The sequence below is a fragment of the Clytia hemisphaerica genome, unplaced genomic scaffold (genome assembly GCF_902728285.1).
Source record: "Clytia hemisphaerica strain Z4C2 unplaced genomic scaffold, Clytia hemisphaerica genome assembly, whole genome shotgun sequence".
NCBI lineage: Eukaryota > Metazoa > Cnidaria > Hydrozoa > Leptothecata > Clytiidae > Clytia > Clytia hemisphaerica.
Window position 1 is genome coordinate 705,104 of NW_027103551.1, and position 27,693 is coordinate 732,796.

The window sequence follows — 27,693 nt, forward strand, 5'->3', positions numbered from 1 at the left end:
AAAAAAAAATTTGACTTAGAACAAACAGGTTTTTCTGTAGCCTACGTCATAAATTATAAATTCGTCAATGTAAAAAAATATTTGACGTCAATTTTAATTTTTGTTTCAAACGTTTTGGAAAGTCAAAATTTAAAAACATAAAGAAGAATTTTTCAACTGAGTGACTGGAGTGTCTTTCTTGATTCCTTATTAGTAATGAGTTGAAAAAATATATTGCAATCAGTTGAAATTTTAAATATCGTAAAAGTTGGAAACAGAGCAAGTCATCCAGTAGAAGAGGTGAGTGTTACTTTTCTTTTATCGTATGATAGATTATCATTAGATCTCCGTTATAAACTTGATGTTAGAGTGGTCAGCTGCCTCATCCCACAATGAATTGTTCTAGGATAAGACATCAGACACTATTGAGCATCTAATACCATCCCGAGGGTGGCACTTATATGATCTGACCTACGTCATGTGTCGCGCTTAAGGGTGGGTGGGGTTTTTCAGCATCCCAAAATGCACTGTAAGGGTGTGTTTCTGTGAGATTGCACTGGAAGGGTCGAATTTTCAAACAAATTCAAAATAATTGATAAAAAGAAAGATTTTTACTTCTCGTTTGTTTGAAAAATTTTCTATTGTCTGATAATTACAGCTGACAAGAATAATTTTCTCAGTTTTTCTTTGAAACAGAAATTTTCCCAAGCTTCTTTTTTCACGCAGATTTACAAGCAGAAAAATATAGTGCACTATAAGGATTGGGTAAATTATGAGAAAATCCAATGAAAGGGTACCTTTTCAGCCATATTGAACTGCACTGTATGGGTACGACAAGCAGATTTTGCGCAGCACATACCGTCGTTTTGAAATTGAGTGCCCCCCCCCGGATTACCATTCTCCAGGGGAATAAGGCGGGTCCGTGGAGCTTAAAATTCTTGCAACGATACAAATCATTTTCATAAGCTCGTTTAAGGCTCAAATGAAGCGTATAACTAATTAGAATAAGATTCAGTTTAGGCAGATGTTTTTTTATTTAGAAATTTTGCGTAATTCGCAAAAATCCTCAATTTTACGCTATTTTGATGACGTCATAAAAATTGAAATTCGAATAACTTTTGATAGAATCATCAAAATAATTTCAAATTTTCACCAAAGATGCATTTCAATGCAAATTTTCACCAAAGATGAATTTCAATGCAAATTTTCAAAATAATTCAAAAGAATTTTCAAATCTTGATGACGTCAGCATTTTTCGAGGATTTCAGTTTTTTGGCCTAAAAGTGATGACGTCATCAAATTTTAATAAATGTTTTTTTATCTCGGAAAACATTAATAATATGCATCTTTGGTCAAAATTTAAAATTATTTTGATGAAAGCTCGTCCATGATAAAATATCTCTAGACCACATTTTTTAAATCAAACCAAGTCTTAAGCCCTTATATCTATCATGTGGATCATGTTCTTGCTACTTTTTGACAATAAAACTCTAAATGACATTGGTTTGGGAAAATTGCAAAAATTATTTCATAAATTGTATTGCTCAGATATTTTCGAAATTTCAAGTCCGGCTCTCCGCCAAATAAAGACCGCTACTCACGCAGCATTTTATGGTCGGTGAACAAGGTGCACGCGGGTGCACGGCTTAATTATTGCATGAATTACATAAATTAATAAGCCTTCAAAGGCTGTTGCTTTGAGCACAACAAGAGTTAAAACTTTTGATCACGAGCTTTACTAATTTCCAGTTTTTCACTTTGCCTATACGCAAAATTGTAAATTTAAAAAAACATTGCGGGTTTTTATTTTTGGTAACGATCAGACATTTATTTAACACCCTCCTAAATACGAAATTAAATTTCAAAATTTTTTTTTTCGCAATTTTTGAATTTGTCATCATTTTTGGAAATTTTATAGTGTTTCACTGGTAAAGGCCTAACTTGAGAATCTTGAGTAGAAGCTATACAAATATCGGATTTTTTCGGAATCAGTTATTTACTGTAATGAAAAAACTGGATTATTTATATCTGCGCCGATTTGCACACCTTTCTTTTCACTAGAGTGACTTAATCTAAGAGCTAGATGTGCTTATTTTTTTCAAAATAACTTTGAGCGTAAAATGTTCTTATTGCTTTTATTGATTTAAATATATAGAGTGAGCTTTGGTTATAAAAATTGGCCCACAAGTCGAGCAAACCTGCTCTATTTTAAAGTTGGGAAATAAGAGAATTACAGCAATTAAAAAAATTTCTAATGAATACAGATACTTTATTTTTCAGCATATTTTGAAAATTTCTTTAGTTTCCAGGCTGGTCATGTTCTTACAATGTTCTTATTTACTTTTTCTAAGCCTAAATGTTTGAATGAACTGAGTTCTGATATTCATATCTGTGTCAGATAATGAAGCAAAAAAGAAAAACCAACGAAACAGTTTACGTCAGAGCAATCTTTATACTAAAAAAATAATTTTGACGTCAAATAATTTTCGTTCAATTCAGTTACCAGAAAACTTTTTTCACAATCGGTAAAAAATAAAGATATTTTCAACTGAGTAGAAGTAAGTTTGTTCTTGATTTGTCTTGGATATGAGTTGAGAAGTATATTGCAATCAGTTGAAAATTTATATAAAAAAATAGAAAAGGACAAAAGTCTTTCAGCAGGGAAGGTGAGTTGAAATTTATTCGATCTGAACACCCCCTTCTCACAGACCTGGTAGGAATTCTTTAGCCAGTGGGTATAAAATAACGGACCAAAACTCGATGGGGATTGGTATTCCCATGCTTTTTTATGGCTAGGGATTTCAATTATTTTGTTTCCATCATATTTTACAGTGAGGATTTGTTTATTGAATTATTTCAGTGGTGTGGGGTTACCGGTGCTGGCGGGCATTAATCAGGCGAGTTTTGTACGATTTGTATTGATATTGATAAACCGTCAAACTAAATAATGTAAAATGAAAATAGCGTAAGTATAAAGTTTGACAATGAAAGAAAATAAGCCTAAGTCTATGAGTGAATCTATAATTATGTAGGAAATAAATAAAATGTCTGAGATGAATAATATCTAAGTCACAAAAGTAAAGAAGTCCTAACTTAAGGTGTGTCAGTGAAAGAAACTTACCAGCTGGCCAAATGTGGATGCTGTGAAATGATGCCAGTAGGTAAATGAAAAGGTCAAATGTATAAACAAACAAAATGAACCATGAATAAATCAAATCCAAAATCAAAATGTGAGCAGAGGCTGAGACTGAATGCGTGCTCACTGAGTGCCACATGGAACAATGGTAGCCATGTTGAATTTATGAATGACTAAGTTGCATGATGCTTACTGTCTAGTGGCATTAGCAAGACTGACTTTGAGACACACCTTTTATGCATAAGTCTACCATGTTGGCATGCCAATTCCAACATGATGACTCATCATAATGGTAGCCTAAGAAGTGAGGTCAAGGTCAAAGGTCAAATAAATTATAATGTCATGAATAAATTAGTATAAATAATTAGCTAATGAAAATAAATTATGATGTCATGAATAAATTAAATTAAATTGAATAAATTTTACTGAAATTGCATAAATTATAAAATTTTTGTTTTGTTTTGATTTTAAATTTTTTTTTATATACAGATTCAAACATTAACTTAACACTCCCCCAAATGAAAATTAAACTTTGGAAGCGAAGTCTATATTTTTGGCTAGTATGCCAAGTTCATGTAAATAATCACATTCATCTACATGATGAATTATTACCAGTCCACGTACAGCACGATGGGTTTCGCGCATAACAGTTTCATTTTCGTTTCTATATACAATTTTTGCCTTTCTTGGCAACAAGTCATCTCCAAACTCCAATTCCTTTACCAAACCGTATGTATATTTGTTTGATAATGATGATTCATGTTTAATGAACAAAACAATGTCTCCAACACTAATTTGATCGCTTACGTACCATTTCGTTTGCTTGACCAATTTTGGAACATGTACGGTGAGCCAAACGTCAAACCATGTATCGAATACCTTTTCGTTATCCTTCAGGATCTTGGTGGGATGATCGCATAGTATGAGCCCGTCGATTGCTCTGTCGTTGTTTCTGCCTAGCATTAATCGATTTGGTGTAATGAGGTCTAGGCACTCGAAATCTCCGGTGACATCTCCAATAGCCAAGGGTAAGTTGTTGATTTGGTTAGCAATTGAAGCTGTTAATGTCTCCCATTGGAGAATAGATAATCTTTGGTTGTTGAGTGATTTACTGATGGAATTGTTTATTTCTTGTATCTTCCGTTCAACTTTCCCATTCATATTATGTCCTTGAACGGGGCATACTTGGAAATCGACTTTCGTCTTGCTGAGATGGTGCTGCAAATCAAGTAGGTTGACATTCATTTCTTTGCAGCCCTTAACCAATTGGCTTCCTTCATCACACATTAGTCGTTTTGGGAATCCATGATCTGCAGCAAAGCGTGTAATGGCTTGGATGAAGGCTGTTGTTGAGTAATTATCCATTGTCTTGATCTTCACTGCACTTGTTGAACAGCAGCAAAACACAATCAACCATACTTTGACAGTGGTACGTTTATGGTGCGGTGAATAAGATGAGTAAGGACCAGATAAATCCATTTGAGTGAAATAGAATGATGGTGCGATTGTCAAATTGAAGATTGGGATGGGTCCCATTGCCATTTGAACGGTGCGTTTTTCCAGAAATCTACATCTTTGACATGAGCGTTTGATCCTTTTCATGAGATTTCGGCCATTGATGATGAAGCATTTCTTTAAAACGTGTCGTAGAGTTGTTTCGATGCCACAATGCTGAGTGTTTGGATCGTGCCAATGAACTTCTGAAGCAATGCTGTAAGCAATTGGTGAGTTGTTGTCTAGGATTGGAACCATAAATTGTCGTTGATGTGAGGTCTTTCATGGTGTCAGTGTAACGTCCAACAACAGAAACTTGTGTTGTTGGCAAGATTCTGCCAGTGTACATCAGAATGTTGTCCTTGACTTGTGAGATTTTGTCATACTTTGATTTTGGTAGAAAATGTTGTACTTCCATTGTGCCCTTTTGATAGAAATACTTTTCAGCTCTGATGATTTCTTCATTTGATAGGATGAGTGGTTTAGAAGTTTGGACAATCAACGTTTTCTTTTGTTTCCATTTTGATATGAAACTTTTGCAAAATCGAATAACATATGCCAAGATGCGAACAGTGATTGAAAATCTACGATGGTTAGGGTCGATCAGATATTTGGAGAATTGATACCTCTGTTTTGCAAGTTGAATTGGATCAGGTGTAATTGAAGCATGATGAACAAGAATTGTCCTCTCTTTGTCGATTTCTTTGATGTCCGAGTCAGTTACTTTCAGGTCTTGAGCAGATTTGATTGGAAATTCCGTCGATGGAAGTCTCATCCAGTCCATACCGTTCATCCACTTTGAGTCTTGGCTGACATCAGCAATGGTTGCACCACGTCTGGTTCCAAGATCAGCAATCATGTTGTTTGTTGGTATGTAGAACCAGTCTTCTTTTGACTTGAAACGGTTGATCTCTACCACACGGTTTCTGACCCACAACTTCAGTGGCTTTTCATCATTGGAGATCCAATGGAGAGCAATTTGTGAATCTGTGAATTTGAGTGAGGACTTGTGTAGTGTTCCAAATGATCTACGAACTACTTCACCAGTGTGAGTGTTGATAAGTGCAGCAAGTAGTTCAGCACGTGGCAATGAGAGTCCTTTTGGTACTGTGCGTGTTCTTGCAAACACAAGTTGGCAGGAGAATGAACCATTTTTCCGTTGGAATCGTGCATAAATGCAGGTGCAAATTAATGATTTGCTTGAGTCGCCAAAGTCCAATGTGTGTATGTCTGTGTTGAGAGCATCTTCTGGTACAATGGCGCGTTTGAAACGTACTTCTCCGAGGTCTTTCATCATTTTGAAGTTGTCCAACCACATTTGACGGAGTGTTGGGGAATTTGAGCAAAGATTGGAATCAGCTTCCGTTTGTAACTGGTTGATTATGTTCAAACTGAAAAATTGATTGAAAAATTACAATTAGAAAATAAACTAGAGAAATTGATTATTGACAATAATTGAATGCAATAAATGAACTTAAATTTGACTAACAAAAAACATGCCTAAAAATGACCTAGCCTAATGTCCAGACCTAAACCGGACCCAACCTAAATGTGCATGAAAAGGAGGCACAAAAAGCAAACAAGAAAGACACAAAGGCAAACAAAGAGGCAAACGTACCGGATAGCCACATGCCAAATTTGAAGGCAAGTGAATACAGGTACATGAAATGATTGATAAAAGATTGAACTTGAAATATTGAACTCTAAAACTTGAATCTAAAAACACATCTCAACATCTTCCACATACATCCTTCTTGTGTAAGTTTCAGAATTGAATGATTGAGTTGAATTGAAATTGTAAAAAATTGATATAATATCTAGCGATAATTGCCTACGATAATTGCCTAGGGAATATAAGTACAAGTCATTTGCGATGCAATAAAAAATATAATTGTCCTACGTTAAGTTCTTTTTGTATTTTGAATGTTTTGTTAAAAGTAATTAAATCAAATTAAATTAGGGTGCAGTTCACCCTACACTGCCCCACCACAGGTGGCAAATTGGTTAGCATTATAAAGGTACAACATCATAGAGGTTTCATCCACACGATGAATCACCACAAGATTTCGAACCGAACGAAATGTAAAACGATGAGTATTCTCTGAAGCATTTTGATAACGAACCTTAACTTTTCGAACTTTCTCGTCTCGATCGATTTCAACGGATTCGACCATTCCAAACTGGTAATTTGAACGTATCGGTGAATCTTGCTTGGTAAATAGAACAACGTCACCTTTCTTTAAGCTGGTGTCTGATTTGAACCACTTTGGCTTGGCGATAAGTCCTGGGACGTGTGAGGTTAACCATAGCTCGAACCAAGAATCGAAAATTGCTTGATTTTGTAGAATGATCTTTGATGAATTTCCTGACAATCTGAATTCACCGGTTGGGCTTCTGTCGTTGTTTCGTCCAAGTCTCAGTCTATTTGGTGTGATGATATCCAATGATTGCAAGTCTCCATCGTAGTCACGAATGCCTAATGGTAGATCATTGATGCTGTTTGCTGCTCGAGATGCGAATGTCTCCCATTGCATGATTGATAGTCGTTGATTGGAGACTGATTTTTGGATGGACTTCTTGACTTCACGAATTTTTCGTTCTACGAGACCATTCATATTGTGGCCTCCAACTGGACAAGTGTTGAAATCGACATTGGATTCTTTGAAGAGACGACGTTGGATGTCTTGAAAATCAATTTGAAGTGTTTCGCAAGCCTTGACGAGTTGGCTGCCCTCATCAGTGAGCAGTCGACGTGGATACCCAACTTCGCACGATAGTCGAGTGAATGCTTGTAGGAATGCGTTTGTCGAGTAATCCTCCATGCATTTGATGCTGATGGTGGTGGTAGTAGCACAGCAGAAGACGGCGTACCAGATCTTGACAGTGGCCCTCTTGTTGTGATACGAGTATGATTCAAATGGACCACACAAATCGACTTGAGATACGTAGAAGATTGGAGCAATCATCAGGTTGTCAGGTGATACTGGTCCCATTGATACGTCGATGGTTTTCTTGAGAAGGTATCGACACCTTTCACAAGTTGATCGAATTGACTTGACCAGGCTCCTTCCTTCGATGATGAAAACTTTCTGAAGAACATATCTCCAAGTGGTCTCCACACCAGAATGTGAAGCAGTGATGTGGTTCCAATGGATGTCGTTGACGATGCTGTAGGCGATTGGTGATGACTTCTCCAAGATTGGGACACAGAATGACGTCGATTGAAGATCTAGCATTCGTTGTGTAGCCTTCCCAATGATGGTAACAGAATCAGTTGGTAGAATTCGTCCTGTGTATGTGAGAATTCTATCCTTTTCGATTGAGGTATTTGAATACTTTGATGATGATACGAACTCTTTGACTTCTGATGTTCCTTTCCTGTAGAAATATTGCTCTGCTCGTCGAAGCAATGAATCTGAAATAACTAAAGCTTTTTGTGAAGTGTTTGTACATTTTGATCGTGTACGAGAAGAAATAGATTGTTTCCTTTTTGGATCGAAGATGATATCGATGAATTTGAAGACTAGCGCCATAATACGAACGACTGTACTGAATTTGTGCTTGTTTGGATCAATAAGATAGGAGGAAAATACGTACCTCCTCTGAAGCTGGTCTTGATTGGATGATATGTGATGCACTTGAGCAGCACGTACTTCTTTGGATGCTTGTTGGAGTTCAGATTGATCCAGTGAGATGTCTTCTGGTGACAGCGAGGGGAACGTTGATGATGGTTTCCTCATCCATGCATATCCGTTGTACCAAGGTGAATCTGGTTTGATCAGATCTAGTGATGAATTACGTCTTGTACCAAGGTCAGCTATCATGTCTGTTGATTTGATGTACTTCCAGCTGTCCTTGTTGGTGAAGCGTAGGATTTCCACAACCCGATTCCGAACCCATTCCTTGAGTGGTCGACTTTCGTTGCAAATCCAATGGAGTGTAATTTGATTGTCAGTGAACTTGTGTGCAATGTGATCTTGCTTGAAGGCTTTTCGAACAACCTCTCCTGTGTGGGCATTGAGAACTGCAGCTGCCAGCTCTCCTCTTGGTTGTGTTGTATCGTTTAGTAACTTTGATCGAGCAAAGATGAGTTGACAAGAATAGCCATCTGGTACTGGGAATCGAACGTAGATTGCTGAACAGATCATTGATGGACTGGCATCAGCAAAGTCGAGGGTGTCGATCTTCAGTGATGTTGCATCTTGTGGAACAATGGCTCGTTGATATGTGATCGTCTTGATCTCCTCCATGAGGTCGAAATGATTGATCCATATGTCACGAAGGTTGGCTGGTAACTCGTCATCCCATGCTAATTTGCGTTGAACGAGATCGTGAATGTCCAGCTTGAACGTCGCTGTGATAGGAGTAAGCAGTCCTGTCATGTCGAAAATCTCGGCAGCCTTTGATGAACAGATTCTTCTGGTGAGTCGTTTTGGTACTTCTTTGCATTCACCAAGTTTCTTACCGCGATATTTCTTGGCGAAGTCAAGGTTGATGTCGAAGGATATGAGGTCATTCTTTGGATGCCACTTCATTCCAGCGACTGAGATTGTGGTGCCATCGGCTGTTAGAGAGTCTTTCGGTTCTTCTCCAGATATTGTGAATCCTTTCAATGTGAATCCACCATACGATAGAATTTGATCGATTGATTGACATAGAAGTTTGATGGTACTGATTTGATCACCCCCAGACAGGCAATCATCGACGTAAACGTCCTCAGTGATGACTCTAGCGACCTCTGGTTCGTCTTTGCGATGTATTTTGACGGTTTCTCGAAGTGCTGTTTCGGCTTGATTTCCGGATGATTTGACACCATATATCAGTGTCATGATGACCTTCTCCTCTGGTGGTTGACTTGGATCAAGGTGTTCTTGCCATAGGTAACGTTGAAGGCACCAGTCTGATTCTCTAAGGTTAACGGAATTGTACATCTTTTGTACGTCAGTATGAAATGCGATGCGATGTCCTCTCCACCTCAGAAAAATTTCGAGTAGCTTGTTCATTGAGTTCCTTCCTTTTGCTAGAACGTCATTGAGTGAAAATCCAGTCGATGTCGGCATGGAAGCGTCAAAGACAATTCTGCACGGTGTCGATATAGAAGAGCCTTTCCATACAGCCCTCCATGGTATGAAATTCTTGATCTGAGATTCTGATAGTTGCTTTTGGATGTCAGTGGGCAAATTCTTGACATATTCGACGAATCCAAGGTGTTGCAGTTTCTTCTCTGAGAAGAGGATGTCGTCCTTATCGTCTTGATGCTTTTCCAAACGTTTAAGCTGTTGTATGTAAACGCGAAGTGCAATGTCTCGATTTGGTGCCAGTTTGACCAGAGGGTCGTGTATTAGTGGAAGATTAGCAATCGATGAACAATTGGATGGGTCGATAGTGATGGAGCGATTAATCAAGTCTTGCTCGACCTCCTCTTGGATGCTAATGGAATCTTCTGTAGAATGGTTCTTACAGGTTAAACACTTTCGACAATTGACACAGCGATAGTTAAGGTCTGTACCAACTGATTCGAACTTCTCATTAAGATTGGTGATGTATGAAGTTGATGGTTCAGATTCGTCGTTGTTGATTTGGTAAGTTGGGTTGTTAGTGAAATACAAGTCATGTCGAACCTCACTGAAGGTAGCTGATCCAAGTAATCGAATGTCTGGATCAATGTAGAACCCGAACTTTGCTGCTTCCAGTTGACTTGCTACAAACTGTGACGAAGTTGAGTGATGATGATTTTCGATACTTGTGAATACCTCATGGGGACCACCGATCACCCCATAAGATCCATCGATGTTCTTGAATTGTGATTGGTAGATGGTCAAGCCAGAAGGTAACTGGTGGATGAATTTAGGAAAGAAACGAAGATAACGTATACCTATCATCACGTCGACGTCTCCTCCAACCATTGGTGGCAGTCTTGGAAGATGATTGATGTCGTGGCCAGAGTCCTCCCAACTGTGCTGAATGTCGTTCTCCACTTTTCCTTGCAATGGATAGAAGGGAAAGGTCGCAGTGAGTGTGTCGAGACAAACTCCAGTCATCTCTGCACCATTGTTGGTTGCCAGTGGTAACGAGAAGGTATAGATTCCATGTGTTGATTGTGTTGTGACACCTCCAACGCCACCAACTGGAATTGGTCTTGAGATGATCTGTTTGGCTCGATTGCTACCCAGTCGTTTGGTTGCATCAAACTTGATGACAGAATTCTTGCATCCATTGTCGTAGAACAAAGTGAATTGCTGTTGGTCAACTTCAATCGTTTGCAACACGTAGATGGCTTGATGATCATTGGGCTCTGGTTCGTCTGGGGTGAAGTGATAGGTGAGACGCATGTCTTTGGTGAAGGCTTCTAACTGTTGGATCTTGCTGATGCATCTTGATTTGTAGAAGTCAAACAGATCTTTGTTCTCCTGGGTAGATTTATGTTCGTCACAAACCAGCACGTGTTTCTTGTGAGTAAACTTGTCATGGAGAGTATCTTTGCAGCAGAAGATCTTTTGGCAACGTCCCTCCTTATGTTTCCCTTGGTCGTACTTGGCTCCAGGATACAAGCACTGGAAACAGAGTCCTTTGGATTTGAGTGCATTGAAACGTTCGATAGGAGTCATGTTGACGAATACTGGACATGCGAAGTATTGGACGATCTTGCTTCCTTGTGGTCCATTGGTTGCAACATGATTTGTGGCTTGACATATGAAGCAGTTGAGTTGATTGATCAGGTGGACGACGATTCTGTTGACCATCAGTGTGGTGTGATGATGGACCTCGTCTGAATGGTGGTGAGTCTTTCTTTGGAGGATCTCTCTTGGTTGGATCTGATGTTGGTCCTTGGATCATAAGTCTTTGTTGATGAATCCTCTTCTGATGGTCCAGGAAGGATATGAGTTTTGACCAGATTTCTTGTTGCTCGAGGTCGTCGGTACAGATGGTGTCTAGGAATTTCGTTGTTTGTACATCACCGATCAGCTGGTAGATGGTGTTGAGTCCTTCACCATAGTATAGGTACTCTTCAATGTTGTGTTCTTGTGCTAATCTCATCAAATCTTGAAGCACGTTGATGACTTTGGTAAGACTGTCGATAGCTTTTTCAGGTTTCGTTGATTTGCTGACGTCCAATGTTTGAAGTTGAAGAAGCCTCTTGGATAGCATCATCTTTGGGTTACCATAGACACCTTTTAATCTCTCCCATATGATGTCGATGTCATCAAGATTGCGAACTAAGTTAAGGGCGTGGTCTGTGAGGAAGTTGTTCTTTAACAGCTCAGGTAAGAATTGCTTTGGTGTTGTCTTCAGATGGAGCTTTTCAAAGTTCGTACGGAAGGTAAAGAAATCGATCTTACTGTCGTATCCGGAGAACTTTTCGATTTTGATGTTTAGTCGAGAACGATTGAAGTCGCGACTCTTTTCGATGTCTCTGGCTGCAAGCTCATCATTGATGTCTAAGATGAAACTCTTCTTGAGATCGAATAGCGTTTCGAATTGTTCGCTGATGTTCTTGAGTGTTGTCTCGTAAGATGCATCAGAGCTTCGTGTTTGCATGAGGGTTTTGATGTTGTCTGCAACCTTGTCGACCTTTGATGAAAGATGGGGTATCTCCTTCTTCCATTTCGATATATCCTCGTCAGTTGCAGTTTCTGTATCTTTGGAAAATTGTTCTGTAAGTTCCTTCAGATCTCGATTAATGTTGTTGACGAGAAACTCGATTGATCTTTGTTTTCGTTGGATTTCGTCTTGCTTCATTTTGTCTTGCAAGACTTTTGTGTTGTTGTTCGCGCCTTTGTTTGATTTGATATAGGATTTGATTTTTACATCCAAGGTGACTTTGATCTCGGAAAGCAGGTCAGACTGTGGATGATTTCTCATGAGGATATTTCGTAATCGTCGAAGATTGGTTCGATGTTGCTCGAGTTTCGAGGTAGTGACGTCATCAAAGGATGCATTCTCATCAATCAAGTCATCAATATCCTCGATTGCAACCATGATATCGATTTCGAGTTGAGTGATATCTTGAGGTATCGTTTTCAGTTCCTCAGGCATGTCATCCTTGGGCGTGGCCTCGATTGTGTCGTCATCTTTGGGTGTGACTTCGGGCGTGACCTTGGATGTGTCTTTGGGTGTATCTTTGGATGTGGTTATACTGGTTTTTGGTCGAACGTCTCGTTTCTCCTTTGGTTCAGTGTAGTCTATACGTTCGAGTGGTCTTAGGTTCATTGCCATGTTGAATCCCCGTTATGTGAATTATTGGGTGTGTCCTGTTGAGTGGATTCCAAATTGATAGGTCTCCTGTTGAGTGGACGTTGTTGAGTGGATCACCAAATTGACTGAATGGATCACCGATTGATAAGACGGATGTTCGCTTGGATTGATGAACGATTCCGTGTGTTTGAAATTGAATGGGCGGGTTCCCGTTGAATGACGTAGGACTCCGTTTGAATGTTGGGGAATTTGAGCAAAGATTGGAATCAGCTTCCGTTTGTAACTGGTTGATTATGTTCAAACTGAAAAATTGATTGAAAAATTACAATTAGAAAATAAACTAGAGAAATTGATTATTGACAATAATTGAATGCAATAAATGAACTTAAATTTGACTAACAAAAAACATGCCTAAAAATGACCCTAGCCTAATGTCCAGACCTAAACCGGACCCAACCTAAATGTGCATGAAAAGGAGGCACAAAAAGCAAACAAGAAAGACACAAAGGCAAACAAAGAGGCAAACGTACCGGATAGCCACATGCCAAATTTGAAGGCAAGTGAATACAGGTACATGAAATGATTGATAAAAGTTTGAACTTGAAATATTGAACTCTAAAACTTGTATCTAAAAACACATCTCAACATCTTCCACATACATCCTTCTTGTGTAAGTTTCAGAATTGAATGAATGAGTTGAATTGAAATTGTAAAAAATTGATATAATATCTAGCGATAATTGCCTACGATAATTGCCTAGGGAATATAAGTACAAGTCATTTGCGATGCAATAAAAAATATAATTGTCCTACGTTAAGTTCTTTTTGTATTTTGAATGTTTTGTTAAAAGTAATTAAATCAAATTAAATTAGGGTGCAGTTCACCCTACACGGAGTTCATCAGGAATAATATCATTCCAGTCAAGTTGTCGTGCTGTTAATTCGTGAAGATCGAGTTTCATTGAAGCAACGATTGGTGACATTTTCCCTGTCAGATCGAAAATTTCTGCAACTTTGGATGCACAATCTCTACGTGTTAGCTTGTCCGGGATGATGTTAGATGCTTTTGAAGATTTCTTTCCCCTCCTCTTCTTGGAGAAATTGAGGTCTGAGATACTGAGTGTGAGTTCGTCGGTTTCAGGGAACCATCTCATTCCTCCAACAGAGATGCTTGAACCGTCTTCTGATAAATCTTCGGTTGGTTTCATTCCAGAGAAAGTGAAGCCTTTGAGAGTGAAGTTTCCTCTGTTGATGACAGACTGTAGTTCATCTGCACGTTTGAATGCTTCTTTGGTGGATGACTCTCCTGTGATACAGTCATCAACGTAAACGTCTTCTTTGATGATACGGTTGACTTCTTTGATGATAGGGTACTCCTTGCTGAAGAGTTGACCAATGGATCGCAGACCACATTCCGCTTGATTTCCTGATGATCTGACTCCATAAATGAGCGTCTTAATGATTTTTTCTTTAGGGATTTTTGATGGATCCAAGTCTTTTTGCCATATGTACCTCTGGAATTGCCAGTGCTCTTGATGTAGATTAATGGTGTTGTACATCTTTCGGATGTCAGTGTGGATGCCAATCAGGTGTGTTGACCAACGGATGAGAAGATTTTGTAGTTTGTTATAGTTGTTTTGTCCTTTGGCCAGGATGTCATTGAGGCTGACACCAGATGATGTTGGATGCGATGCATCAAATACAACACGGCACGGAGTGCTGACAGAACTCTCCTTCCAGACGGCACGCCATGGAATGAAATTTTGGTTGGTTGTTTCCCTCAGTGTTGATTGTTGCTCGGGTGCAAGGTTTTCGACATACTCAACGTACCCAAGCTTTTGCAACTTGGCTTCCGATTCAAGGATGTCGGCTTTGTCTTTGTTGTTCTCTGGACGATCGAGTTTCTTCAGTTGTTGATAATAGATACGAGAAGCAATGTCTTTGTTGGGAGCGAGCTTTGATGGTCTGTCGATAAAGGGCAATTTAGCTATTATCGTTTGGGTGTCCAGATTGATGTCAAGTGAAGCGTCAATGATGCTCTGTTCAACTTCCTCCTTGATGCTGATTTCACGTTGGTGTTCTGAATTCTTGCAATCTTTACAATTTCGACAACTGACACAGCGATAAGTAATTTCGGAGCCAGTTGATTCAGATGTTTCAAAACGTTTGATACTTCTGGATGGAAATGAGAGATGAGATGCATCTGGGTTGATATTGATCCCATCTTTGTAGATTTTGTATTGACGGGTGAAGAATCCTGACATGTTAGAGGTGCCATAGAATTGATTGTGAATGGCGGTGAAAATTTGATGTGGACCACCAATGATGCCTGAACCTCCATCACCGTTGCGAAAGACTGATTGATAGATTGCCAGACCAGAAGGTAGTTGATATATAAGTTTAGGATAATACCTGTTGTATTTGATACCAAGCATCAGATGAACATCTCCACCAACATGGGCTGATGGCTTTGGAAGAGTTGACGGATCTTTTGAGTACGTCTTGCAGATTTGTTGGAATACTTCAGTCAATGGATATCGTGGAAAGGTTGATGTGATCTGGTCCATACACACGCCTCTGAGGGATGCTAGTTGGCCATTCATCATGGGTATCTGGACGTTGTATGTTCCACGTGCTGTTTGTGTCGAGGTGCCAACTCCACCAATTTATGTGATCTCTGATGACTCTTCAGTGACATTCGTACCAAGCTTCTTGATTGCACTGTGTTTCACGATAAAGTCACTGCAACCACTGTCGAAGAAAATTGTGAATACCTTGTGGTTGATGACAACGTTTTGAAGTAGGTAGATGCCTTCATCGTCACTTGTTGATTGATAGTCTGGTGAAGTGGATGGATTTGCTGAAGGCGTTGTTTTGAAGCACGAATGGAATGAAAGACTTATGTTCTTTGTGAATGGTGGTAGGTTTGGATTCTTCAGGTACTTCGACTTGTATTTCTCGAGGAGCTTCTTGTTTGCATCCGTGTCTTTGTGATCGTGACAGACAAGGATATGTTTACGTGGGTAGTCTTGATGTGATGCGTGCGGACATGCGAAGTCACGTTGACATTTGCCTTCTTTGTGTCGCCCATGTGAGATGCTTGCTCCTGGGAAGAGACATTGATAGCAGTATCCTTTTGCTTGGAGAACAGCATAACGGTTGGCAGGACTCAACTCAGCAAATTTGTGACATGTGTGATATTGGATGATTTGCTTTCCGGCTGGACCTTTTGAGGGAAGGTGATTGTCTTGTCCAGGCTCGGAGTCGCAGATATTGCACAGTCTATTGTCTGGGTTGTTGTAGTAGCCTGATCTGCCCTTGCCGTTAGGTCCTCTGTCAGTCCTGGGTGGTTTGGGTTTGTCGAGGTACGTCTGGGTGACAGTCAATTTGGTTTGTTGTAGCTTCTGTTCTTGTTCGAGATACTTGACAAAATGGTACCATGATTGTCTTGGTGTGAAGTCTTCATCTGTACTTTTGCGTAGCCATCTTGTAAGTGTTGGTTCACCGAGAAGACTATAGATGTGGTGTAAGCCTTCACTGTAGTAGAGATGTTGTTCGATACCATGGATTTCAGCGAGTTGGATGATCTCTTTGATGGCGGTGATGAGCCGGCTTAGTGAATGTGCCAACTCATGATTTTTGCTTTTAGATAATGGTTCCATTGAAGCTACATGTTTGATCTTCTTTGATAGCATCATCTTGACGTCTCCGTAGGCGAACTTCAGTTGCTTCCAGATGTTGTCGATGTCGTTCATGCTCTTGACCATACTCAGTGCTGGTCCTTTAAGGAAGTTGTTCTTTAAGAGTTCTGGTAGAAGGTGTTTTGGTGTCGTGTGTAGGTGCAATTTGTTGAATTTGTCTTTGAATGTGTAGAAATCGTCTGTGTCGGCACCAGAGAACTTGTGGAGGGTGATGTTGAGCTTTGAGTTGTTGAAAAGTTTTTGCTTATATACATCTCGATCTTTGATTTGTTTGTCCAATGATTCATAAAAGGTACTTTTCAAAGATGTCATAAGTTTGTAATTGACACCAATATTTGAAACTACAGTTTTTTGTTTCAGTTTTTGTAAACTCAGTTTGTAAAATAAGTTCATACTTTTTGACGACTTTGTTGATGATGTCTGTTTTGTGTGACTTGTCATTCTTTATCTCGATTAGCTCAGCATCGGTTATGTCGTCTAGTGATTGTTGAAAGTATGTGGTAAGTTCAGTTAACAAGCGTATTATCTCAGTCACAGTGAACTCCATTGATTCGGTATGTCGTTTTTGAGCATCTGTAGTTTGCTTTACTTGGGCAGCTGTCGCAGCTTGCTTGAATTCACGAGCTAATTTGAAGTACTCTCTGATGTCTTGAAGGGTCTTTTCTATACCTTCAATAAGTTCTTTATTCAGATTTTCAGTTTTAAAGAGTTTTTTGAAGTTTCGTAATGGAATTCGTAAGTCTAGCAATTGGGTGACAATAGCGTCATTCTCAGTTATGGTGTGTCTGATGAAATTGGATTCTCGATGATGAGGTCCGTGATCTCTTCGATGAGTATTTCTGCCTCCACTTCAGCTTTGGGAGACATGATGTGCCTTGATAGCTCGATATCAGATTGAGTTGAATGGGGTACCTTTGGTTTGATGTCAACTTGCTTGGATTCAGTTGGTAAGGTATCCTCTTGACTTCGATCAGATGTGTCCGGTGATTTGTAAGATGTGTCCGGTGATTTGTCGGTTGTGTCTGGTGATTTGTCGGATGTGTCCGATGACTTGTCAGATGTGTCCAGTGATTTGTCGGATGTGTCCGGTGATTTGTCGGATGTGTCCGGTGATTTGTCGAATGTGTCTGGTGATTCGTAAGATGTGTCCAGTAGTTGTTCGGATGTTTCCGGTGATTCGTCTAGTGATGACCTTCCGAGTGAATTGAATACACTGTAGTCCGATATTCTTTTGGTCTTTCTAGTCGATCTGCGTAAGGACATTTGATGTTGATAAGTGATGACTGATTGCCTGAGTGATGGATGACGAATTGGTCTGATTGACTGGTCGCCTTGATGATTGGATCTGTTTGACTGTGGGGTTACCGGTGCTGGCGGGCATTAATCAGGCGAGTTTTGTACGATTTGTATTGATATTGATAAACCGTCAAACTAAATAATGTAAAATGAAAATAGCGTAAGTATAAAGTTTGACAATGAAAGAAAATAAGCCTAAGTCTATGAGTGAATCTATAATTATGTAGGAAATAAATAAAATGTCTGAGATGAATAATATCTAAGTCACAAAAGTAAAGAAGTCCTAACTTAAGGTGTGTCAGTGAAAGAAACTTACCAGCTGGCCAAATGTGGATGCTGTGAAATGATGCCAGTAGGTAAATGAAAAGGTCAAATGTATAAACAAACAAAATGAACCATGAATAAATCAAATCCAAAATCAAAATGTGAGCAGAGGCTGAGACTGAATGCGTGCTCACTGAGTGCCACATGGAACAATGGTAGCCATGTTGAATTTATGAATGACTAAGTTGCATGATGCTTACTGTCTAGTGGCATTAGCAAGACTGACTTTGAGACACACCTTTTATGCATAAGTCTACCATGTTGGCATGCCAATTCCAACATGATGACTCATCATAATGGTAGCCTAAGAAGTGAGGTCAAGGTCAAAGGTCAAATAAATTATAATGTCATGAATAAATTAGTATAAATAATTAGCTAATGAAAATAAATTATGATGTCATGAATAAATTAAATTAAATTGAATAAATTTTACTGAAATTGCATAAATTATAAAATTTTTGTTTTGTTTTGATTTTAAATTTTTTTTATATATACAGATTCAAACATTAACTTAACAAGTGGGGACAAAAATTGGAGGATAATTTCCCACCGGGGACGTTATTTTGGACAATTTTTCAATTGGGAAGGGTTCTCAGTGGGTCTGTGACAAGGAGGTGTATCTGATTAACCATAGACATATGTAATTCTTGAAATTCCTATAAAGTGACGAATATCCAAATCATAAGACGTTCACCAGAGCAAAGCTCCTACTAGTTACTCACAGGACTAATTTTATGGTTATGAATATTGAACCAAGTCGGAAGCTAATTAGGAGCACCGCCTCGTTTGGTTTACTTCAGTATTTTCAGTTGGTACAAGCTTCTCAAGAAAGACTTCAGTCGGTCTATTAGAACACCCTCTTCTCACAGACCCGGCGGGATTTTATCAGCCAGTGGAGGTAAAGATAACAGACCAAAACTCGATGGGGGTCGATATTCCCATGTTTTTTATGGCTGGGGATTTTAATTCCGTTATTTTCTAGCCAGAAACAATGGGGACAATATTTTGGCCAATTTCTTCCAGTAGGAAGGGTTCCCAGTGGGTCTGTGAGAAGGGGTGTATTAGAAGCTGCTTTTTAGGCACCTCTGAGTACCAACACCTAATTTTATGGTCGGAAGCCAAGTCAGAAGCTAATTAGGAGCGCCGCCTCGTTTTGTTTACTTCAGTATTTCCAGTTGGTACAAGCTTCTCAAGAAAAACTCCAGTCGGTCTATTAGATAAGCTGCTATTTAGGCATTTCTGAGCACCGCCGAATTTATTGAATAAGATCTACATAAAGGATAAGGCAATTTTAGGAATCGCTACTGAGTTTTTGAACGTTTAACCGTATAAATCTTAATCGATTTATCAGCTAGCTCTTTTTAATTTATCAGAACTAAAATCAACACCAAAATATATTGGCAATTTTGGGTATTACTTTAACGTTTTTCAGAATTTATAGGTCGGGCGAAAATTGCAGTTTCAGTACTTCCACTTTGCTTGATTGGATTTTTCGATTTGGGAAGGGTTAAGTGGCTTCTAGGCTATACTCTCAACCTTATTGGAACATTTTTGAGCTTTTAGATCCTGAAATCCTAAGGTCCTACAATCAAGGTCATAATATTTGGGAGAAAAGAGAAATTCACCGGGCAATTTTGAAACCCCAATCTATTTGTAAGTGCTCTAAAGTAGGTTCGAAGAGTACAGTTTTAACTCTGGGTTTTAACGCTAGACTTAAGACTTACGACCTTAGGGTCTGAGGATCCAAAGGTTCAAATAGTCCAATAAGGCTCAGAATATAGCCTGGAAGTCTGCCAACCCCTCCCAAATTGCAATATTCAATTAAATTAAAGAGATAGCCCAAAATTGACTTTCTCGCCGGAACTTTAAATCTTGAAAAACGTTAAAATGACCGGAATTCTCAATATATTTCAACCATGATTGTAAGTCGTAAGTTAAAAATCAGGGTTAAAACTTCCGGACTGTTTTGAGGAAATACCCCTTTTGTGCCAAATATTTCTTCGCCGACTGTAGCTGAAGACCTTTTACAGATTGTGAGATATCACATTCGACGCATTTCACTGGATGGTTTCCAGTGTCCGTCCGTACCAGGTATAATCAGCAACAAACCATCTAGTGAAAAGCGTCGAATGTGATATCTTACAATCTGTGAGCGACTTATAAGAGGACAGGCAGTAGTAGTAGACTTTTTTTTAACACAATAATTATCTTTTTATATTATAATAGATAATTACAGGTGCCATGAAAATCTGTTCTCCTACACAAATTTTGCGCCCTACTTGTCTACACTACTGGACAGGAGCATCCGAAGATCCGTTATGTACCGGAGTCCATAGGGGTATTAAATCAGGCATTTTAAGACATTTGAACCTCTTGAGAGAATTTAAAAAAAATAACGAATAGCTTTCAAAATTCAAAAATTGTACTTCAAAAGCGATAGACACCACAAGTGTGAGTCATACAGAGACTATGATGCAATCATAGAGAGGATCTATGCTCTAGATTATCGAGACAGGGGAGTTTCTTTTATAGTTTCCATAAATACTCTCAGGTGCCTGATAAACGAAGAGGGTTGGAATAATCTTCAAATTTTAATAAACGGGGAAGGGGACTTCCCAAGGAGTTGGAAATTGTGCTACTAAACAACCCCAAAATAAGCTAATTATATAGACCAGTCCATTTCAGAGAAAAATAAAGGGACTCTTCTTTTGACTGCTGAAAATACGGGCCGGCGCTTATAATGCACACGAGAGTAAGATTGTACGGATACCGTAAATCCTCAATATAAGAGCTGTTCTATTGAATTTAGTCAATAAAAGTTCTTAAACCTAGATTTAATTTTATTTTCAAATTTTGATCAGTTTAAAAACTGTACTCAAATGAATTTGTGACCCAACTTTGATGAACTATCAATCTCTATCAAAAATAAAGGTCACGCCTCAACATTTTTTACTGTGTAGCATCAGCTTTTTTATAGTTACTGATAGCGCCATAAAGCAATATAAGTAAAGCCTGGGATACACTTGGACGAGGTTGGGTCATGTTTATGATGATTTATTATATTTTTAGAACGTCAAATTTCTTTCTCGTAAAATATATTTGACGTTAACTTCCGCAACCATGAAAAAGTGGAATTCCAAAAGTTTCAACTTAGTTTAGAATGTTCTATTTATTCTGAAGACGTTGCTTGGAAAAAAATCGTAATTGCGAATAAATAGAATATATTATAGTGTAAAGTCTGTGTAAAAGATAACAGAATTGGCAAGTTTCTCTTAGGAACAGGTATATTTCTTTCCATAGAAACATTTGATCAATTTTTATAAGTTTCTTCTGTCTGTACATATTTTATTCGAGAAAAGCGAGCAGCTACGTTCACTTAACCAAAGATACTCAAGTTGTATCCAATTACCTTCAATGACCAAAACTCCATAATATCATAACTATCCTCAATTTTTGATCTGTTTTATTTTCAGACTTGCTCTTATAAAATGTCGACAGGGTCAGTAAAGGAATTTACTGACCGAATCATTGCCGAGGTAAGATTTTTTATTATTAGATATCATTTCTTTCGTTTTAACTAAGTTTATTACTGATGTTCATGTACTGTGAGTGCACAGTAAAATCTTAAAAACCTGTACACATTTTTTATAAGAATAAATTATATAAGAACATAAGGCTTCGATGGCCAAAATTTTAAGAACAAGTTATAAATATTTTAAGGTTTCGTGGACTCGAAAACAGCCTATTTCTTAGGGAAATGGACAAAAATACATAAAAATGGGGAAAATAAGAACATGTTATAAACATCTTTAGGCTTGAAAGTGAAAAAGCTAAGAGCATCCGAAGATATCAAAATTATCAAAAACATGTACATCATTTGAGTATTTTTTGTCCTCCTGGAACATCTTGACGTAGAGATGGAAAGATATGGCTTGTTAAAGTTTTTTTCGCAGTTTTCCACGGTTCCACGGCAAATTTTTTTTCTGTAAATGGACGGGAGTATCATCGACGGTCGGGAGTATCTCATCTTGACGGTCAAAAGTATCATCGAAGGGCGGAAGTATCTCATCTTGACGGTCGGGAGTATCATCGACGGGCGGGAGTATCTTAAACTTAACTTAAACCTTGAAATATCGACCCGACCGGGGTTCGAACCCACCAAATGAAAGAGTTTCTGATCAGAAACCCAGCGCGCTATCCGTTGAGCCACACTTGCACAGCAGAACACAAAATTTGAAAATACTTATAGAATGACAAAAAAGAGGGGGGTAATGTTATTATAATATGGGTAAAATTGCCCTTTTTTTAACCTGACTGAAATTCGAGCCGTTACTAGCAACCCTGCGGGGCCCAAGGCCCCGAGTATGCACCCGGCACAGTGACAAGCCGTTACTAGCAACCCTGGCCTACGCAATTCCAAACAACAAAACCAAACAACAAAGATGAGATACTCCCGACCGTCGATGATACTCCCGTCCATGTATGGAAAAAAATTTGCAGTTCTGCGATTGTGAATAAAACTACGTCCTTACCGTTGAAATAACTGAGAGGGTCTCTTTGGGTCTATAAGTTTCATTTAATTATTTTCCTAAATCTGGATATGTTTTCAAACAAAACCGAAATCCAAATTTACTTTTCAATATTTAGAATGATGGTTTAGAAAAAGAGATAGCATCTATGGCAAGCCATCCAAAGACATCCACATCGGCCATGGCATCATCTGAGCATCAATGCTTGGAAAGTGGCAAACTATTGCCAAAGCACCTCCAAAAGGAGGACAATGAAAATGTAGCCTCTTTGAAGGCTATTGTTCCTTCACCGACCGAAAGAGTACAGGAGACTGTTACCGAAACAGTTCAGGACACTGTTACCGATCCGGCTGAAGTGAACCAAGAAGTGTATCTAGAAGATCCACCACAACCCGATATTGAGGCACTTGATGATGAGGAATATTCTCCAATTATCAATGTGTCATCCATCCTTAAATTTATGATGTTTTGGATTTTCTTTGCTGTGGGTTATATCCAAGTCTACGAATACTTGTAAGTTTCTCTGAAATATTTCTTCCCACGAAATTCGTTTCATCGCTAAACAAATCATGTGGGGTTACTGGGGTTGGAGATTAAATGGGTATTTACTGACCAGACCTAAGAAAATCGACCCTTAGATAGACTAGATAGACAAAGTTGTTGAAAAAGTGGAACGAATTTTCGAAAAATTTCCTAACCTTTTAGAGAACTGTTAATTGCTTTTGTAACTCTGATCTATAGACACCAGAATGAAAGAATACCCATGAAATAAAATCATTTTAACATAACTTTTACAGCAGCTACCAAAGTACTGAAGAAGTCTTGGACACCCAAATTCAACCCACAAATGGTCAAATCCAGTTTAATATGAAATCTTTGTCGTCTGAAAATATCAGATCGACAGCTGTATGTTTTGTGACTTGTGTGCTAACTTTGGTGCGATCGCGAAGAGTGTTCCGACTATTACCGATTAAACTGACTTTGACCCTGACCATGATTGCCGTCACAGCTTGCGTGTATAACTATATCAGTTTCTTGGCAATTTTCAGGTGAGATTTCTCAATTTTACTTTCTCTGGCTTTGTACCAGATATAGAACTTTTCATAAATTACGTCACGAACATCACTTGCCTCGTATTCAAACAATTACCAGGGTGATTGTGTCCCTTGAGACATTAAATGATTTTTTTATGAATAGGAAGTAGCTTTAATAAAATCCGCTGGGAGTTAACCACTATGGCAATAATTTCAAAACGAGGCAAGTGATGCTCGTGACTTGCCCTATTCTTCGTCCCAAAAAAGTATGCACATTAACTATGAAAATAGTAAACAAATGAATCTAGTAGGACCTTCAACTAACGATACGTTTTAAAAGCCTTAAAAATATTAGCAAAAGGTTTCATCACTTTTAAGACAAATCCTCATAACAGAGATCGTGTTTTCTTCTTATTTAGAAATGATGACGTGGAACAGGAACTCAAACCAGAGATAACATTTTTCGGACAAACCGCTAAACTTATCGGTCAGATCTTTAGCGCAATATTTTACGCCATATACCTATATGCGTATTTCGTATGCGCATTGTTGATTCCGCCTTTTATCTTGTTTGTCGGTTATCTATGCATAGAAGGTATCCCGCAATTCGACATGGCGTCATATACGCCCGCTTTTGTTTATCGAATCGGAAATTTCATAAAAAAAGCGTTTCTTGTTCTTTTAACATGGAAAAACGCAATCGCCATACTGGTAACGACAATGACATTTTCCGCCACACTGTACATGAACCATGGATACTTTATGGCAGTCTTAGGGTAAGTTATGCGACGATATCTAAAAGATTAGGCAAAGAATACAAAATGGTACTCCAGAAAAAAAATTTACAGATGAAACTACTTTAAGGTATCGAATAAACGTCTCCCCCGGTTATTCATTTTCGAGAAAAAAAACTCGGAATATGAGATGTCCGAATTGACCAAATCCACTTTCATCAGGGTCATGTCAAAGATTCCGAAATTGTACTTGATACATCACTAAAGGGAATGATCAAGGATAAGTGGAGAAATCTAGAGAAAGAATGGTGCTGTTCTTTAATTTTGGGTAGACAGCTAAAGAAAAGAAAGCCTTCGGGTCGACTTGGACTGCGGGCTTAAATTAACGCACTTATCAATTTTCATTTATAGAAACCTATTTAGACCAGCACCAAAACAAGAGACTTCAATGACTAGACAAACCATTAACTTCGTGCAGCAAGCAATCACCACAATGATTTCTACTGTCATGGAAACTGTCATGAATGGCACCAGCGGCAAAATCATATGCAGCATCTTGCTCGAAGTCTCTGTTTACTACGTCCTCTACGTTCCAATTATGATTAAATATAAACTATCCAAGAAGCTAACAAAAATATCTGATGCACTCAGTCAACCTTTCACTGTTGTCTTAACTTTGAAGAAAGCGGTCATCATCTGGATATTGGCAATATCGTTTTCCATTTTAATGTATATGAATTATGATTATTGCTTCGAAATTATCGGGTAAGTTAAACTCCTCTAATAATCTTAAAATGTTATCCTCCTCCTCCCAATTTTAGTTTTGAGTAAGCCCTCCTTTCAGATGTGTTCAAACCTATATAAGACAATGAAATTAGATTCTATTGAAAAGAATTTATTATTATATTATCTTTTTTATCTATTAAATAGAACTTATTATTTTATTATTTTTTAGACAATTGTTTGATTTCTTCGGACAATTTTGGGAACCTGAGTACAAGCCAACGACCCTGGAAAGTGCAGTGAGCTGGTTTGGAATCGGTAGCCAAGTCTTCAAAGCTAAGCGAGAACCTATTTTCGTTAAAGTTTGGATGGACTGGCTATCTACCAACTATCCTATAACCTCAAAAGTATTGGCTTTCAGCAGCGTGGTATTGTCACCTTTAGCCTATATTCGTATGCCCATAATTGTCGCTGCCATCATTTTCCTGGTCCATATTATTGGTTCATTGACAACAGCTATACTAAGTACAATCCGAAATATCATTGGACAATCTTCATGGAAATCTATTATTTTAACGATGACGTCATCGCTCGCAATGGTACTGTACATCAATTATGGTCATGCAACAATTTTAGGGTATGTCATTGCCAACAATGCTTTCTGATACATGCTAAATATTTTTACAAGCATTTTGGTAAATAAACATATATATAAGGGAATGAACGAACCAGAGGGAATAGCTAGCTCATTTGGTTAGACGTGCGCTTCCCCATACAAGGGGGTCCCCATATAAATTGTCAATCATCAACGTTCTCCTTGGAAGATAATGAATGAAAAAGTTTCTTCTCGATGGTCTCAAGGAGTTTGATGCACATAAGTTATTAGTTACTAAATGATTGCTGAGTGCAGGCCCGAATCAGTGATAACTTAACTGTATAGTTAGCGCAAGCTACAACTTGGCCTTTGGTGTTTGCCGGTCATACAAACAAAAACATAAAATTATATCAACGTCCGTCAAACGTCTAGATGTGAGACGGTAGCTCGATAATTGAATTCACATTTCTATTTAGATATATTCCATTCCTACTACAAGGATCAAATGTAGTCATCAAACTTGGCATTAATTTGATTTCAAACATCATTGAAGTATACGTTAGCTTCTTCATGGCAATTATCTTACCACCGCTGATCATTATGTCTATTGCTGACTTCCAAGCTGGAATCTTACTATCTAAAGTCCTCGGTATGATTTCAAGAAACGTGACAAAGAGAAATGCATTTTTGGTTTTGAGGGTTTCAGTGTTGGTTTTCTGCTGTACAATCAGCCTTAATGCTAACGCTGCAGCCTTCATCTTCAGGTAAGGGCTTTCTACCAATTTACTTTGCTTTCTTTGACAGATGATGGAAAAGCGTATGAATCCCTACCCAAATCAGACAGGATTAATTAACTCAAACCTCTACTATTCGAATCTTTCAAATAATTCGAACAAAAATATTGGTCATCTCAGCTAGAAAGTAGTATATAATACTCTCTGTAATTTGGATCCTTTTCTATTTCGAAGAAAATTCTTGGTTCCTTCCCAGCTGGCACACAACGTCGTTTCAACGTTCATCTAACGTTATATGGACGTTGTGAACATTAGATGGACGTTGAAACAACGTTGTGTGCCAGCTGGGTTAAAGATCGAATTGGAGAGAGTCAACTGTATTTTATTTGAAGTTATAAGCTGCTATTGGTTTTGGGAATCTCATCCAATTTATTTTCTCCTTATAGATATACACCGATCCTTGTGAATCACGTGATCAGTTCAACCTCATACGTCATCTCGCTCTACGTCAGTCTCCTTTTCGCTGTCATTCTACCGCTGTTCGTCATTTGGGCGCAAATCAAGTTGTCCAATAAAATCTCTCAATAAATGAATAACTGTTTTACCGTATAAATTTTTGTATATATTTTTAAAGAATTATGGATATTAACTTTTTTTAAACACATTGGATATTTTTAAACACATTTTGGATTATTTGACACGTATATATTTTATTGATGAGAACACGATGAGAACAATTTTTGATCCTTAAATCGGTCAGATAGAACACACATGAAACAAGACGAAAAGGACGACGGAAACTTTACAATGGACTTCTTCACGATAACGACACAGTATCAAAATTTGCGAGGAACATTACCAGACAAAACTACTAAGACAAAGCAGAAATCAATAGACGAACATACGGTAATATGCAAAAACGCGGCGATTCGCTGGGAACATTATATACCAGAGCAGACATCTTGAATTAATCTTGACTCCTTGACTGCTTAATGCATATAATCGAGATCAAAATAATTTGGCGGAACGGATCGACAGAGACATTAAGCTAAAGGAAGAAACAGAAAGATTTGTCAGGATATTCACGAAGGGCTAAAAATCAAACAGCGAACAAGATTTGAATCCTGGTTGCTCTATGACACTAACTTTTGGTGAAACGGTTTTCTGGAATAGGCGAAAGGATGAAAATTGGAATTAAGAAGGAAAAGAGTTCTCACCA

The 27,693-nt window shown here is 38.3% G+C and overlaps 3 protein-coding genes and 1 long non-coding RNA gene across 6 annotated transcripts in view; 1 reads left to right on the forward strand and 3 right to left on the reverse strand.

The window, feature by feature from the left end:
• LOC136800190 (uncharacterized) overlaps positions 1 to 27,693 on the reverse strand; it is an 88,110-nt gene that overhangs the window by 1,008 nt on the left and 59,409 nt on the right. The window lies entirely within an intron of this gene.
• Positions 158 to 27,528, forward strand: LOC136800188 (uncharacterized). 3 transcript variants are annotated; one of them, XM_067056809.1, is made up of 9 exons: positions 158 to 279; positions 21,599 to 21,661; positions 22,773 to 23,167; positions 23,452 to 23,703; positions 24,108 to 24,464; positions 24,834 to 25,187; positions 25,378 to 25,782; positions 26,217 to 26,504; positions 26,921 to 27,528. In XM_067056809.1, the coding sequence occupies exons 2-9, from the start codon at positions 21,614 to 21,616 to the stop codon at positions 27,060 to 27,062; spliced, it is 2,241 nt and encodes a 746-aa protein (XP_066912910.1). In that variant the 5' UTR covers positions 158 to 279; positions 21,599 to 21,613; the 3' UTR covers positions 27,063 to 27,528. The 3 variants fall into 3 exon arrangements, with proteins under 3 accessions (XP_066912910.1, XP_066912909.1, XP_066912911.1); XM_067056808.1 differs by lacking the exon at positions 158 to 279 and adding an exon at positions 21,316 to 21,407; XM_067056810.1 differs by lacking the exon at positions 158 to 279 and adding an exon at positions 21,316 to 21,407 and having other exon boundaries at positions 24,834 to 25,151.
• LOC136800329 (uncharacterized) lies at positions 4,683 to 7,224 on the reverse strand. The gene is made up of 3 exons (XM_067056962.1): positions 6,733 to 7,224; positions 6,228 to 6,325; positions 4,683 to 6,000 (listed from the first exon to the last, which is right to left on the reverse strand). The coding sequence occupies exons 1-3, from the start codon at positions 7,222 to 7,224 to the stop codon at positions 4,683 to 4,685; spliced, it is 1,908 nt and encodes a 635-aa protein (XP_066913063.1).
• LOC136800074 (coiled-coil domain-containing protein 186-like) lies at positions 11,123 to 13,690 on the reverse strand. Its single transcript, XM_067056683.1, has 2 exons — positions 13,336 to 13,690; positions 11,123 to 13,107 (listed from the first exon to the last, which is right to left on the reverse strand). The coding sequence occupies exon 2, from the start codon at positions 12,824 to 12,826 to the stop codon at positions 11,123 to 11,125; it is 1,704 nt and encodes a 567-aa protein (XP_066912784.1). The 5' UTR covers positions 12,827 to 13,107; positions 13,336 to 13,690.

What these genes read in the sequence shown, in the direction of transcription:
- LOC136800074 (XM_067056683.1), bottom strand. Translation starts at nt 12,826, where the DNA reads ATGGCAATGAACCTAAGACCACTCGAACGTATAGACTACACTGAACCA.
- LOC136800188 (XM_067056809.1), top strand. Translation starts at nt 21,614, where the DNA reads ATGTCGACAGGGTCAGTAAAGGAATTTACTGACCGAATCATTGCCGAG. An exon ending in CTGACCGAATCATTGCCGAG is followed by an intron (nt 21,662 to 22,772) that starts GTAAGATTTTTT and finishes TTCAATATTTAG; the next exon opens with AATGATGGTTTAGAAAAAGA. An exon ending in ATCCAAGTCTACGAATACTT is followed by an intron (nt 23,168 to 23,451) that starts GTAAGTTTCTCT and finishes TAACTTTTACAG; the next exon opens with CAGCTACCAAAGTACTGAAG.
- LOC136800329 (XM_067056962.1), bottom strand. Translation starts at nt 7,224, where the DNA reads ATGAATGGTCTCGTAGAACGAAAAATTCGTGAAGTCAAGAAGTCCATC. An exon ending in AGAAAGTTCGAAAAGTTAAG is followed by an intron (nt 6,326 to 6,732) that starts GTTCGTTATCAA and finishes ATGTGTTTTTAG; the next exon opens with ATTCAAGTTTTAGAGTTCAA. An exon ending in ATTTGGCATGTGGCTATCCG is followed by an intron (nt 6,001 to 6,227) that starts GTACGTTTGCCT and finishes TCAATTTTTCAG; the next exon opens with TTTGAACATAATCAACCAGT.